The sequence below is a fragment of the Streptopelia decaocto genome, assembly GCF_964273445.1.
Source record: "Streptopelia decaocto genome assembly, contig: HAP1_SCAFFOLD_149, whole genome shotgun sequence".
NCBI classification, from domain to species: Eukaryota; Metazoa; Chordata; class Aves; order Columbiformes; family Columbidae; genus Streptopelia; species Streptopelia decaocto.
The window spans coordinates 75849-90755 of NW_028117133.1; the positions used below are offsets into that span (position 1 = coordinate 75849).

At 54.6% G+C, this 14907-nt stretch overlaps 1 protein-coding gene across 1 annotated transcript; it reads left to right on the forward strand.

Annotated features, from left to right (window-relative positions):
- Nucleotides 1-24: 24 nt before the first annotated feature.
- On the forward strand, nt 25-14074 carry LOC309451870 (ubiquitin carboxyl-terminal hydrolase 42-like; the record flags this gene model as incomplete). The annotated part of the gene is made up of 15 exons (XM_082076577.1): nt 25-211; nt 655-765; nt 841-943; nt 1088-1155; nt 1316-1386; nt 1917-1999; nt 2237-2348; nt 2603-2743; nt 2961-3061; nt 3312-3408; nt 11156-11226; nt 12401-12468; nt 12872-12941; nt 13277-13340; nt 14003-14074. 15 exons carry the CDS (start codon nt 25-27, stop codon nt 14072-14074), a joined length of 1419 nt encoding a protein of 472 aa, XP_081932703.1.
- Nucleotides 14075-14907: the final 833 nt, after the last annotated feature.

Genomic DNA, 14907 nt, shown 5'->3' on the forward strand with positions numbered 1-14907 from the left:
TTCTTGGCAGTCGTTGCTGAGGGAATGGCTCCGCCGCAGAGGATCCTCTTTCCCCCAGAGAAGATTTGCATGGCCTGGCAGCACAGCCAGAGAGCTGGAGCAGGACTGCACAACCTGGGCAACACGTGCTGGCTCAACTCTGTCCTGCAGTGCCTGACCTACACCCCGCCTCTGGCCAACTACCTGCTCTCTGGGGAGCACAGCCGGGCCTGTGAGTACTTTTGGCAACATTCCTTGCACATCTGTTGAGCAGGGCCCAAGGGCTTCCAGAATCTGGAAGCCGATCTAGGAGAAAAGTGGCCCTCCTTTGTCAGCTCCCTGAGTTGGTGTTCTCGGAACACTCAAGCCTAGAAGCAGCTTGTTGTATCTGGATGTGTTCATCTTCAGAAAGGCACCTCTTTCTATCCCAGGCTCTTGGTCCCTGTTCCTGCAAGTTAAACTCCTTTGCTTATTGCACAGAAAGCTTCCGTCAGTTCAGCATCCCTCTGAAGAAAGTTTTCTGTGCATTAAAATGTCCCGGGCTTGTTGGGACTTGGGCACCTTGGGAGGAATGGAGAATTCTTAAACTGCAAGACCTCCATTAGGTTTCCCATCGCTGTGGATATTTTACAAACCTCAGGAGCTTCCCTCTCCCATTCCTCCCTCCCTCTCCAGGTCACCGGAAAATCTTCTGCGTGATGTGCAGGATGGAAGAGCACGTTCAACAGGTCCTGCATTCCTCAGCCAGTGCCATCGAGCCTTGGGCTGTCGTCGATGTTCTCACACGTGAGTCCGTGCAGGTGCTGTGACATGATTGATGCCATTCTTGTAGGAGAGAACTAGTAACTTCTTCTTTCTTAGAAATAGGAGAAAATTTCGAGCATGGCAGGCAGGAGGATGCCCACGAGTTCTTACGCTGCATCGTGGATGCCATGCAGAGAGCTTGTCTGAGAGGAAACAGAGAGTAAGCAAGCAAATTGCCCAAGCCCTTTGTTCCCAAGCCCTTTGGAGTCCTTGATGTCCTCCCCTCAAGGAGAACTATGCCCAGGGCTTTCAGACAAAGCCAGACTCTGGGAGGAGATAACTCCACCTTCCCGTTGGTTTGCAGCTTGGACATCTCCTCTCAAGCCACTACCATCGTCCATCAGATCTTTGGGGGCTTTCTGAGATCCAGAGGTACTTTTCCACAGCTATTGCTCTCCTTGGAATTGTCTGTGCCCTCCTGTCTGCCTGCGACAACAGCCGATGGTGTGATTGGTGCAGTGGGTGTGAAGAGGGTAACCCGGCACAGTCAGTCGACTTCCCCTGTTGCTGAGCATTTCCATCTGCCTTCCAGTCACATGCTGGAGCTGCCAAGCGGTGTCCGATTCCTACGAGGCCTTCCTGGATGTTCCTCTGGATATCAAAGTAAGAGAGTTTGTAATTGTGCTTCAAGATGTCCCAAGGCCCCTGTAGCTTTCCAGATTCCACACAGTTGGCTTAAGACTGTATCTGACAAGAGAGGTTGGTGGTGGGCAGGAGGTGGAATGGACTGTGTTCTGCAGAGGCCATGGCAGGGGTCATGGTGCTGGTTTCAGCTGGACAGGCACACGTGCCCCTCTCTGCACTGTGACGTACCCTTCTCCTTCTTCCCTTGCCCTCCCTCAACACCCGTCTGGCTCCCAGGCTCGTGGGGGTGTTGTTTCCATCACTGGTGACACCCATACCATCGTAGCTGAACTGTGCAGTGCCACAAAGAGGTGGAGAACCCTAGGAATCCCTGAGAAATGAGGGAGATGTTCAGCATCACACCCTCTTTCTGCCTCCTGGGCACTGCTTGCGGGTTCACAGTGGGTGTCCTCAGCGTCATCAAGCTGTTTTTTTTGCGTAAACTCCTCGTAACTGTTTGGGTGTGGGAATTTCCCAGAGCTCAGGGCTCTCCCTTCTCACTCCTCCAGGCAGCCACATCTGTCACCGCAGCTCTGGAAGACTTTGTGAAACCTGAGCACCTGGATGGTGAAAACTGCTTTAAATGTAGCAAGTAAGGCTATTATTGATGATGTATTCATACTGGATCCTGTGCGAAGGTGTCATTGAGCAGAAGTCAGCTTTTCACATTGGATTAAGGCACAGTAATGAGACACAGGTTTTTAAACATGGCATTATGGTACTGAATAGCCTTAAAAGAGCACAGGGATGTGTGAGACAGGAAAGGCTGTCTGGCCTTTGGGGGAAAAAATGGTGTGTTTCAGCCCTTGGCTCTGTCCTGGCTTTCAAGGTGTGACAAGACGACTGCCGCCTCCAAGAGGTTCACAGTCCATGGCGCGCCCAAGGTTCTCACGGTGTGTCTGAAGAGGTTTGAAGCCTTCACCGGCGACAAGATCAGCAAGGTGTGTGCACAACTGGAGTGCAACGTGCTCTTCCTGGAGCGGGTTTCCCAAAGCTGGACGCTCTGTCGCAAGCTGCTCATGTTGAGATTTTCATGTTCCCTTCTGGGGACAGTTCCTGTGGGAAGACAAATGTGTCCTCTGCTCCCACAGAGCTGCTTTGGTCCAGATGAGTTTCCTGCCACCCAACTCATGACATATTGCTGTGTCCTGAAGTGTTCCAGGGTCATTGCTGAGCCCTCCTGGTCTCTCCGTAGGTTGTGGAGTACCCACAGTACCTGGATCTTCGCCCGTACATGTCTCAGGCAGCCGGAGAACCGCTCCTCTACTCATTATATGCCGTCCTGGTGCATGAAGGTGACAGCTGCCGTGCAGGACACTACTTCTGCTACATAAAGGTGAAAAGTGACTTCCTTCTGAACAAAGGAAAAATGTATCCTGGGGAAAACTGACTTTCCTGGCCGTGTTACTGACAGCCAAGGATTTGAGGGGAGAAGGTTTCCTCAGGGGCTGGAATGCATATGTTTTGAACACTTCTGGTTTGGCAGTTTTTGGCCTGTGTTTTGTGGAGAAGCCGTGCCATTCATCTCCAGATATCGACGCTTTTCTTTGCAGGCCAGTGATGGACTGTGGTACCACATGAATGATGAGACTGTGAATCTTTGCAACAGTGACACAGTCCTCAGGCAGCAAGCCTATTTACTGTTTTACATCAGGTAATCACAAGTTTAAACTGTGTTCAGAACACATTTCCTTTTCCTGGCTTTGCTATTTTTCTTCTCATCCTCCTGAGCGTTTCTGTCATAGCAGACAATTACCACCTGCATTGTTCAGCCCAACCACATTTCCCATTTGTGGTCTTAGTTGCATCTTCTTCCTGTCATATAAACTGTTCCAAGAAAATGCCGGAACTCAGAGGAGGCTGCAAGAACAGCCCTCAACAAAGATCCCTCTTTTTTTCCCCAGGTGCTCTGATTTGGAAGTTGGACAAAGGGCTTCTTCCTCACCAGCACCACCAGAAGCCCGTTCCCTCCTCAGTCAGTGGGCGGCCGGCAGCAAGCAGGTGCGTTCTGTGGGAACACAGCATCTGCCCCATAGGACTAAGGCGGCTGTGAGGAGGTGGTCAGGGCACCAGATGGACAGTGGGTTTCTTTTGGGAATCTTGGCAGCGCTCTCTTTTCCCTCCCACGCGGCAGCTTTCTGCACAGTTGCAGCACGGCTCCCACGCCCAGCATCCACCTGGATCCATCCCATTTGTCCTCCCTGGCCCCTCTGCAGCCTCCAGGAGCCTTTGAGAGGCCCTTAGCTGTCCCCTCACAGCTTCTGGGGGTTCTCCACTGGTGGGTCCGGTCAGGAGGAAAGGGCAGGAGCTTCTCACAGCTCTCTTTGCAGGACATGGTGGGGGGCATGGAGGACTCTCCAGAGGACAGCAGCTCATCCGCACCAACCATCACCAGCCAGCAAAGCCGGGCAAGAGCGCAGGAGGCAGCTGCAGGCTGGCCGTGCCCCGTCTGGCCAGCCAGGATCAACAGCAGCTCCTCCGTGGGCTCCTGCTTGCGTCACTTCTTCCACGGCTTTCTCAGGCTGGTGTTCAGAAGGAAAGCTGCGTGCCCACTGCGCTGTCACCCCCGTGAGCGTGTGCTCCACTCTGCACGAGAGGACAGCAGCAAAGAGGAGCGGGGATTCAGCCCTTCTGCCCACTGCCAGGAGAACGGTGCCAGGGAGAGGCCCAGGAGCAGATCCCCGCACTGGGGCAAGGATCTCCGCAGCTGGGTTGTGGAGACCGGGGACTACGAACACTCAGACAGGAGGAGGGGGAGAACCAGTCCCCTGAGCTGTGATCCCACTCACAGGGACGAGGCAGCTCCAAGACCCTCCGATGGCAGCGCCCAGCCTGCACCAGCACCTCCAGTGCCCTCCACCAGCAGCTCCCAGTCTCTTCCTGCCACCAGAGCTGCTCAGGGGCAAGCCCGGCCAAGGCGGAGAGATCGGAGCAGATCCCCGCGGTGGGACTATGATCTCCGCAGCCGGTTTCTGGAGATCACAGACCAGCATCGCTCAGCAAGGAGGACGAGGAGCTGGAGAACAAGTCCTCCACGGTGTGACCGAGCCCTAAGGCATGATGCAGCTCCAGGGCCCTCCAGCGGCAACTCCCGGTGTCGTTCTGCACCCACAGCTGCTCGGGGGCAGACCCAGCTGAGGCAGAGGGAGCGGAGCAGATCCCCGCGGCGCCGCTATGATCTCCACAGGCAATTTGTGGAGATCACGGACTGTGACCCCTCAGCACAGAGGAGGAGGAGGAGCAGGAAGGCTTCAGTGCCCTGGAGATGCAGATGAGGAAAGCGGTCGGTGGTGACGGGGGCAGATTGCAGCCTGGATGAGGGAGGACACAGCATCTGACGCCTGTGATGCCGGAGAGGAGGAAGAGGAGGAGGAAGAGTCCAGGAAGCAGCAAAGCTGCCCCAGCAGGGACCGAGCTGCCCCAAGGGCACCAGCAGCCAGTGCTGCCTGTGGCAGGAAGAGCTCAGAGAGCCCTTCCAGAGCCACGGGCAGCTCTGCCGCCGGCCCGCCTGCCCACAGGCCCTGGAGGAAGAGCTGAACCTGCGCGCCACGGCGGGATCGTGCTCAGAAACACTCACTGGGCACCAGCGGGCAGAAAAGCCAAAGACACAGTTAAAAACAAACTCTTGGTGGCCTCGTGTGTCTCATTTATGGGGCGTTTGCTTCTCTGTGGGTTTTGAGGCAATTGGAGAAATCCCCATTCTGAGAAGTCTCTGTGGTGGGTTTTGGGAGCTGTGTGTTGTGTGTGCCCATCTTGCCGTCCCTTCTGTTTCAATGTGGAGTTGTAAGGAGCCATTGGAAGGGGGAATGTTGTTTTTGGAACTGATCTGGCACCTGACCCCAGCAGGGGAAGGACTCAGAGACATCAGCCTACGAATCCGTAACGTAAAACAAAGTCCATTTGAAATAATCCCAGAATCCAAACTGATTACTGTATTTTAAAAGTTAATCTAGGGGGAAGGGTAACCAAAGAGCCAGGAATCCATATTTTGAATAAATCAGTAAGGTTAGAGGGTTGTTAGAGTTAGATGAATGAGACAGGTAGACTGAGGCAAGCAGTGGGTAGTCTGTAACCCTGCAGAACCAGCCGACGGGGAGCAGGGGAGGGATGTGCAGCTGGATCGGTGGGTATGTAAGCGGGGGGTTTTGTCCTATTCCCTGTGCCTGTCTTTGGGTAGAACACCTGGTCTTGCCAAATGGTTTATAAAATACGCTTTGCTGAGATGCTGCCCGGGCTGTTCTGTTGGCGAGGCGATTGTTTCCTACAGCAGGATTTGCAGCAGAAGTTTGGCAGGACAAGAGGCCCCTGCGGTCAGACAGCACAGCAGACACTGGAACGTGGGGTCACGGGCACCAAACCCAGCTCGGGCGGGAACCAAGAGGGTGCCCTCGTGTTCAGGCCCAAAGCGCCACCTGTAGCATCTGCCCGTCCTTCTGAGTGCCCAGAGCCTCCTTCCTGGGGCCAAATCCTCATGTTTAGGGTCCCCACCTGTCTTTCATCACCCATGGCCTTTGCTCAGGGCCCACAGCCTCATTTTCAGGTGGAGCTCGCTGCCCGGCAACAACCGCCCGGAAGTCTGTGGCCAGTCAGTGGATGAAATGCAGCCAATCACATTTGAGGAGGCAGGGCAAGTCATGTGATTGAAATGTAAGCAGCCAATCAAGCTTTGAGACCTGCAGGACAGTTGGCGACAGTGGGACAAACTGGGCAGTGATCAGGGGCAGGCTGTGCTGGCGCAACAATCACACCTGGTGGGAGTGCGGCACATGGATGATTGACAAACGGTCTGACCAATCATTTGGTGGGGAGAGCAAGTGGGAAATCCCAGACAGCCAATCAGAGGAAACAGTGCCTCAGGGAAGGCAGACACTATGGAGGGAGTGACCCCTCAGGCAGCCAATCAGAGACAGCATCGCCTCAGGGCAGGGTGGGCCCCAAACCAGGGGAGAGTCACAGCCCAGGCAGCCAATCAGCTGCAGGATCAGCTCAAGGGAGGAGACTGACAGCCCTCCTGACCAATGGTGGCGCAGCCCAGGTAGTTGCTGTGCGGGCGGCCAGGGTGAGTTTTGCCGTGGGGGCCGTGGAGCTGCCCCAAGGCTGAGCAGCCCCGGCCCAGCCCTGGGGCCCTTTTTCCTCCCTCTGGGGCCCTGGGGCTGTTGTTGCTGCCTCTGGCTCAGGTGAGCGTGGGCTGCTCTGGCCTTGTTCTCCTGGGCGGGGGAGGGGGCAGGGGGCACTTGCTGGAGAGGAGCTGCTGGGGCTGGAGCTGGAGAGAGCAGGAGAAGGGGAAGCAGCTGGAGGGTGAAGTGCAGGGGATCCCCACAGCTGCTGCTGCAGCTGCACAGAGACAGCTGCCCCTCTGGTGAGGAAGAGTCCCTGTGAGCAGCCTCAGCAGAGCAGATCACAAACGTGCCCCGCAGGGTCCGTGTCAGTGAGGAAAATTACTGTACGGCTGTAGAGTGTGTGTGTGTGGGGTGTATCCGGGAAGCCTCGTGCTGTAAGAGCTGTAGAACACCGATGTGTTCTCTTAGGTGCAGGATGGGCGAGCGACTGGAGCTACAGAATAGGAGGGGAGGAGAAGACAGACAGACAGAAGTGCCTGAACTCCACAGCTTGCCTGGCAGTGCAGAGAGCAGGAACTGCGGTGAGTCCTGGGCCCTTGGGGACATTTCACCCTGTTTTGTGTGCCAGTGCCTCCCTGCTCCCTCCTCTTTCCTGCTGTGCCCTTCTTCCTCTTCATCTCTTCTCCCTCTGTCCCTCTGCTGCTTCCTCCCCTATTCCTCCACCCTTCTGAATCTCTGTGCAGGGTTTCTCGTATCTCCCTCTCCGTCTCCACCCCTCTGTGTTCTCACCATCCCTGGTTTCTCTTTGTCGTCATTCTGGTCTGTCGCTCTGTCCTGCTCCGTGCCCCATCATTTCTCACTGTATCCCTCTGTCCTGCTCCGTGCCCCATCATTTCTCACTGTATCCCTCTGTCCTGCTCCGTGCCCCATCATTTCTCACTGTATCCCTCTGTCCTGCTCCCTGCCCCATCATTTCTCACTGTATCCCTCTGTCCTGCTCCGTGCCCCATCATTTCTCACTGTATCCCTCTGTCCTGCTCCGTGCCCCATCATTTCTCACTGTATCCCTCTGTCCTGCTCCGTGCCCCATCATTTCTCACTGTATCCCTCTGTCCTGCTCCGTGCCCCATCATTTCTCACTGTATCCCTCTGTCCTGCTCCGTGCCCCATCATTTCTCACTGTATCCCTCTGTCCTGCTCCGTGCCCCATCATTTCTCACTGTATCCCTCTGTCCTGCTCCATGCCCCATCATTTCTCACTGTATCCCTCTGTCCTGCTCCGTGCCCCATCATTTCTCACTGTATCCCTCTGTCCTGCTCCGTGCCCCATCATTTCTCACTGTATCCCTCTGTCCTGCTCCGTGCCCCATCATTTCTCACTGTATCCCTCTGTCCTGCTCCGTGCCCCATCATTGCTCACTGTATCCCTCTGTCCTGCTCCGTGCCCCATCATTTCTCACTGTATCCCTCTGTCCTGCTCCCTGCCCCATCATTTCTCACTGTATCCCTCTGTCCTGCTCCCTGCCCCATCATTTCTCACTGTATCCCTCTGTCCTGCTCCGTGCCCCATCATTTCTCACTGTATCCCTCTGTCCTGCTCCGTGCCCCATCATTTCTCACTGTGTCCCTCTGTCCTGCTCCCTGCCCCATCATTTCTCACTGTATCCCTCTGTCCTGCTCCCTGTGCCTGTTCCTGCCCCTCTTCTTTTTCACTCCCTCTCCATCTTGCTGCCCACCCCAGGATTTTTTCCCCAATCTCTATCCTGCCCCCAACCCTTATTGTTCTTTCTCTCTCCTGCTCCCTCTCTGTCTTTCTGCCTGTCTTCCCTTTCCCTGTTCTTCTTTCTCCATCTCTGTCCAGATTACTGCCCCTTTTCCTTCTTGATATCTTTCTGTCCTGGTTTTCTTTCTGTCTTCCTTTCCTGTTCCCAGTCCCATCCTTTCTCACTGTATCTCCCCTGTCCAGCTGGCTCTGCCTTTTCTTTGTCTTCTCTTCCTCTTTCCTGCTCCTCAGCCCTCTTTTCCTCTTCCTCCAGCTCATTGCTGCATGTGTCCCCTTTCCAGTCTCTTCATTTTGATCCGAACTTTGCTTTATTTCTCAGTCTTTCTTTTGTCTCTCCATCTGTACATCCCCTCCCTGTCTTTCTCTACCCCCTTCCTGCTTCTCCTCCTCCCCCCTCCCCATCCCTCTGTCCTGCTCCTCAGCCCTGCTGTTTCTTCCTCCCTGTCTCATCAGCTCCTTGTCCCTTTCTGCCTTGATCTCTCCATCTCTCCATCCTTGTCCCTGTGTGTTTCTTTCTCTCTGGGCTCCTCTGTCTTCTCTCTTGTCTCATTTGTCTCTCTCTAGTCCTCTGTCCTTCTCCCCACCTTCAACTGAATGACCAGGTGTCCGTGCACTCTGGTGTTTCCTCATCCCTGCCCTGGGGAAGATCTGTGTCTGTAGGGCTGGGGATCATTTAGGAGCTGGTCTCCTTCTGCAGACAGCAGAGCTGGGTGCAGCGACAGCAGAGGTTGTTCTCAGCTGCTGCTTATGCAGCTTGTTGGAAGAGCGGCTGTGGGGCTTCTTTGGAAGGGAGGTTTCTTGTTCTGTGCTTACTGCTCCTCGGGACCCTGCACAGGATGGTGTTGGGGTCTGCAGGGACGGGTGGGACCTGCTGTAGTTCCTGGTGAATGTGAACTGAACTTGTCCTGATGGCCTCGAATGAAACCAGACTGACTGTATATGGTTTTCTTGCCTGTTTCAGTTCCAAACTACATGTTTGGCACTGAAGAACATGAGACTTTGTGCTGTTTTCCAGATGTCAGTGGCTGCGAATCAGCTGAGAACATCACTGCCTTAGGTACCAGGGCAGGTGGTCTGTGATCAGGGCTGTGGACTTGCATGGCAGTGCTTTTATGAACATTTCATGGTCTTGCCACTTCAAAGCCCGTAATTTTCCTAGAAATTTTAAGATGATATTTCTTATTCAGGGGTTCACACTCTGGTTGGACTTGATGTTGAATGGTCGATATAATGGGGTCCATAAAATAAGAATCTCGCTTCTTTGTTGTTGTTTTCTAACACTGTCTGAATTTGGTAAGCAAGAGCAAGAGTGGTTGACAGTGTCTGCTTTTGAGAGTAACGTATTCCTGACTCTCCCTCTTTGTATGGTGAAGGTTTCTGCTGCACTATGACTTTGCTGGGCTGTGAGGCTGTGTTGGAGCAGCAGAGGGAAGAAGTGGTGGCTTTAAAGGCATTGAAGCTGTGGTAAAACTAGCAGGAAAAGCTCGTTTCTTCCTAGAGAGCTGCCTGACAAAAATAGTTACAAGTAAAGACCCTTGAAGTTGGCTTTTTTTTCCTAATTTACTCTTAATATGGAGCTTTTGGTATTGATTGATTGATTGATTTCTGGGAAGCAAGAAGTGAGAGCCTGTGCACTCCCATAGGCAGCGCTGCCTCCCAAAGAGGTGCACCCTTCTCCACTTCTGTTCCTTCCATGCTCGTGTAGCACAAGGCCATGCAGTAGTGTGTAGATGTGGTGATTCCAATGTGGCTATGAGGTCACAGCCCCACGGTGACGTGCTGTGCTGTGTCTTGGCAGCAGCAGCATCATGGTGCGAGCGTGGGGCCATGGTCCTCACCCTCCTCCTCCTCCTGGTGTCCCTGCCAGCCCGGGACGCCCAGGCTGCTCCAGCCGAGCGCAGGGAGCAGGTGGGCGGGCAGGGGCAGCACCAGCCCCAGCAGCTCAGCAGGGCAGCAGTGGGGCCAGGGCTGGGGCCGGGGCCGGGAGAGCAGCCGGGCTGGGCCGGGCAGGGCGAGCCAGGCAGCACCAGGGTGTGGGCAGGGGGCAGACGCCCCGCAGGGAGGGGAGAGGGGCTGCGGCTGCTTCAGGGGCAAGTTCTGGGCAAGCAGGGGCTGGGAGTGGTGGCCCAGGGGCAGAAACCAGCACTGAGTCCCTGTGGGGCCCTCCCTGCCCCCCAGCCTCGTGCCACACGGCCCCATCCCAGGGCACGCTTTGAGCCTTTGGGCCTGTTGCAAATCAAAGCTGGGATTGCTTTGGCCCTTTGGGCCAGTTTTGAGCTCAATCTGGGCACATTTGTGCCCTTTGGGGTCGTTTCTGCCTAGATCTGGGAGTTCTTTGGCTTTGCAGTCCAGTTTATACCCAAATCTGGTCATGTTTGAGCCGCTTTTGGCCACTTTTTACCCAAATCTGGGCATACTTTGACTTTCTGGTCCAATTTCACCCCAAATCTGGGGATGTTATACCCCTTTTTGGCCAGTTTTGATCCAAATCTAGTGTTGCTTTGGTTTTTCTGGCTCCTTTTACCCGATATACTCAGGTACCTTTGCCCATTTTTTCCCCTAATGGAGGCGCTGTCATCGAAATACGGGATGTTTTCACCTTTGCCAGCAGTTTTGCTCCCAAATGTGGAGGTTTTTGCCTCTTTTGGCCACTTTTTGCCCAAATACTCAGATACTTTTGCCTGTATTGGCCAATTTAGCCCCCAAATATTTGAAATATTTAGTCATTTTCCCAGTTTTTCCCAAAATATGGCTATTTCTCTACAATATATGGGCATTGATGTCCTAAATATGTTGTATTTTGTTTAGATTTTTTTTTTCTCTCTTCTTTATGTCCTCTTTTACCCGAAATGCAGGAGTATTGCTCTGTGAGCCTGGAAACCTCTCTGATCTGTGATGACTCCAGGGCATGGCATTGGCAGAGCTGATCGAGCTTCTCAGCTGGATCCTGGTTATGAGCCTTGGGCTGTCCCAGAGGTAAGCTGTCACTGTCTGTCTGCTTGAAGGAATAAACACTCACGTTTTAATAGGTTATTCATGTGTGATTGTACTCACGATAATCTCAGAGGCTTTCCAAAAGCTTTTTGTGCCTTGGTGGTGTTACACAGACAAGTAATGCATATTCATTTGCCTGCAAACCTGCTAGGTCTCAGCAAAAAGGTCACCCATGTTCCATTTCTAGCTGTGGAACGTACACCTTTGTATGTGTCCTGTGTCATTACCGCACCCCCTCCCATCACTGCAGGTGACTGAGGAAGAAGGAGATCACAACCTGCCATGGAAGCTCCTCACCCGTGTTTGACTCCCTGTTTGGTTCCTGCAGTCCATGGTGATCAAGCCTCTTGGTGTAATCCTGTTCCTGAGCCTGGGGGCAATCCCAGGGGTAAGTGTTCAGTCTTCATTGGTCACTGGCCTTTTGCATTTGTTAATATTTGGTTTATTATTTGTTAACATTTTCCTGCAATAGTTGCCCCTTGCAGTAGCCAGCAGGCTCTTTGCTAGAAGAAACATGGATGATCATTTTTTGCCCTGGTGCTCCATGCTCCCACCTTGTGTGGGTTTCGTTTTGTGTGTGTGAGAGGTTTCCTGGTCAGAAGGCCCTGAGAGCCCCCATGTTTGTCCATCTGGTCCTTGAGGGGTGTTGCATGTGGCCTGGACACAGTAGTTTGGAAGCTGCCAGGTCCCAGCCAAGGGATCTGCAGCCCCTCCGCAGCTTTGGAAATTTCAGCATGCGTCTGGGTCCCATGTTGTTGCCTGACCCCCGTCCAGGCACTGCAGGTCACTGAGGACAAGGTAGATCACAATATGAAATGGAAACGCTTTTCCTTTCTCCTTGTTTCCAGCCGTCCCTGTAGGCAGCGGCTACTTGACTTCTTGACTTGAGTCTGTCTGTGAGCCTCGGGGTGATCCCACAGGTACGACCTTGGACCAAATGAGCGTTTACATGTTCGTTTTCTGTTCCTGTGAAATTTAGCTTGCTACTTTCTTGGCTGACGCTCGGTCACGCAGAGGGGAAGTGGGTCCGGCTCAGTGCTGTGCCCCAGAGGGCTCTGCCTTGCAAAGCTCTTTGCCAACTGCTCCATCTCAGCGGTGGGTGACAGGGGTGGCCATTGCGGAGGGGCAGTGTGAGCTCTGGTGCTGCTGTCTCCAGGTTGGATCACCAGACCCAGGCCACCATGCTGGTTCACCAGATCTTTGGCGGATCCCTGTGGTCCTGTGGTGAGCACTGGCTGCCAGGTCCTGGGCCTGTGACTCTCAGGGCAGCGGTTTCCCTGAGAGCCTTGCAGTAAAAATCTTTTGGGAAAACTGCCGAGTGTGTGTAACTTACCCAGAGGTGCAGCTGGTCAGTCTTGTGGTTCCTGTGGGTTGTGGCGTGTGTTGTAGTGATGAAAAAAGCTGTTGGCTGGGGGCCCCCAGCTCTTTGCCCCCAGCTGAGGAGCCCATGTTGGCAGTTATGTACCAGCACTTGCTGTCCCAGCACACAGTGGAATTGCACGCTGTGAATCCTGGTGCCCAGAGCCCAAAGCTGGAGAGGGGGAAGACGGCAGCTGCCTGTGCTGTGCTGGGGTGGTGTTGGTGCAGGTGTTGTGCCAGGGTGTGCTTACTGCTCTTGCTTTTGCAGTGAAGTTCTCAGCGTGCAAGAGCATCTGGGAGACCTCTGACCCTTTCCTGGACCTGGTGCTGGAGATCAGGTAGTGGGGCAGGGTGTGGGTGGGGGGAGCTGTGCTCTCACAGGGGATGTTCCTGCAGCTGCACCGTTACTGCTCTCGAGGCTGCTGAACTGCCAGTGTCAGGCAGGGTGCAGGCAAGAGGGAAGCAGCTTCTGTTGTTGTGCTGCCTCTGTCTGGCAGAGCAGAGCCTGTTGCCTGAGCATGAGCCACGACTCCTCCATTGAGGCTCCACGGGACTGGGGACAGTACAGCCGTCCCTCATGGCATGCTGGCCAGTGCCTGGCTGGGGTCAGGCTCAGGGCTTTGGTGCAGTCTGTGGCCCTGTGCTCATGCTCTGTTTTATCTCTTGGGGCCAGCGTCTCTGATCAGGTGAAAAAAGCTGTGACCAACAGCCCCATGTCTTCACCAGTGACAGGCCAGGTGAGTCCTGAAGGCTGTTCTGGGCCAGAGCTGCAGGGAGCTGCTGCCCCTCTGCCTGCTCTGCGAGGGCAGGTGTGCTGCAGCTTGGCAGGGAGGCAGGCACTGCACCCAATGGACAGGGGTGAGGGGGATGACTTGCAGGAAGGATCCTGCTCAGTTAAGAGTTGCTGTGTGAGCTTGGAGGGGATGGGACTGCAGTATCACCCTGTGTCCTTGGCACAGTGATTCCGCCTGGAGGCCCAAAAAGCTGCTCGCCCTCCTGCAGCTGCCTCCTGTGCCCAGAACAGTTCAGAGCTCCTGCAACACCAGCAGCACAAGTGGGGCCAAAGCAGAGCTGTCCTGGCAGAGCTCCTGGGAGAGCAAGCAGCCACCTGCCTCACCCAAGCTGCTGCTGGAGCCCATCCCCAGCCAGGAGCCCAGGGGCAGTGGGGAGAATGCTGAGACCCTGGAGAGGGACTCCTGCAGCAGCAGTGCTGCCAGCCCAGTGCACGGCACAGCGGGGATCTGCCCAAAGCGTCCCAGAAGGCCCAGGGTGGAACCAGCAGCTTCTGCACCTCTCAGGAAATGGACTGTGGCATGGACCTCCCTACTATCTCCAGCACCAAGATGGCTGCACCCAAAGACTCCAAACTGGCAACATTGAAATCCTCCCTGTTGGCCAGTGCTGCTTGGAGCTGAACATCACCATGTCACCGCCACCAGCCATGAAGCTGGTACTTTCTCCCAAAAAGTGAGCCTGAGCTTCTGCCTGGAGTCTTCGACAGGTGCCTTGTGTCTTCTGAGCTGGAGATTGTGTTGGGGAGAGTGTAGACTGGATGCTGGGTGTCTTGCTAAGCTGGAGGCAGACAGGGAGAGCCCCTCAGCCCCAGGGCTGCAGCAGTTGCTCTGGTTTGGGGTACAGGGCCAGGTCCCCGCTGTTGTTCCCATCCCTGATTAAGGCTGGAGAAACGCCTCCTGTCTTCTTGCTCAGGACAGAGGGGCGGCTGTGCCAGTCCCTGGAGCGGGGTGGCCTCACCAATCTTCTCTGAGTGTCCTGTCCCCTGGGGCGATGGGAGCAGGTGACTCCCCAGCTGGAGGCTGCAGAGTCTCCTCCTCCCCACGCAGGGGCTGGGACCGGCCCTCTGGGCGCCGCTGTGCAACCAGGGCTCAGGACAGTGCGCTGGGGTTTCTGTTTAAATTTCCTTCCTTCCTTTTTTTCGTTTCTGCTTCTAAGAGAAAACACTTCTGATTTGTTGACCAACCCCACTTTCCTCTCCCCTCCTGTGTCTTTACCCTTCCTTTTTCTCTGGGCTCACCTTCTTATTTTCTTCTCTTGGCTCATGGAAACCTCTTTTCTTTAGATCACCAAGTTTGTTGTTTTTTTCTTTTTCATGTCAATAACTGCAGCGCAGCATCCTGTGGAAGGCGAGCAGAAGTGACCATTGCACACCACCTCATTCACAATTGGCCAACCACACCTACCCCATGGACACCACCCGCCCCAACTCCTTGGCCTTTTGGCAAGTCGAGGTAAGTGGTGCCAGTCGCTCCCAGGCTCCTGCATGGCAGCAAGGCCAGTAGTCCACGA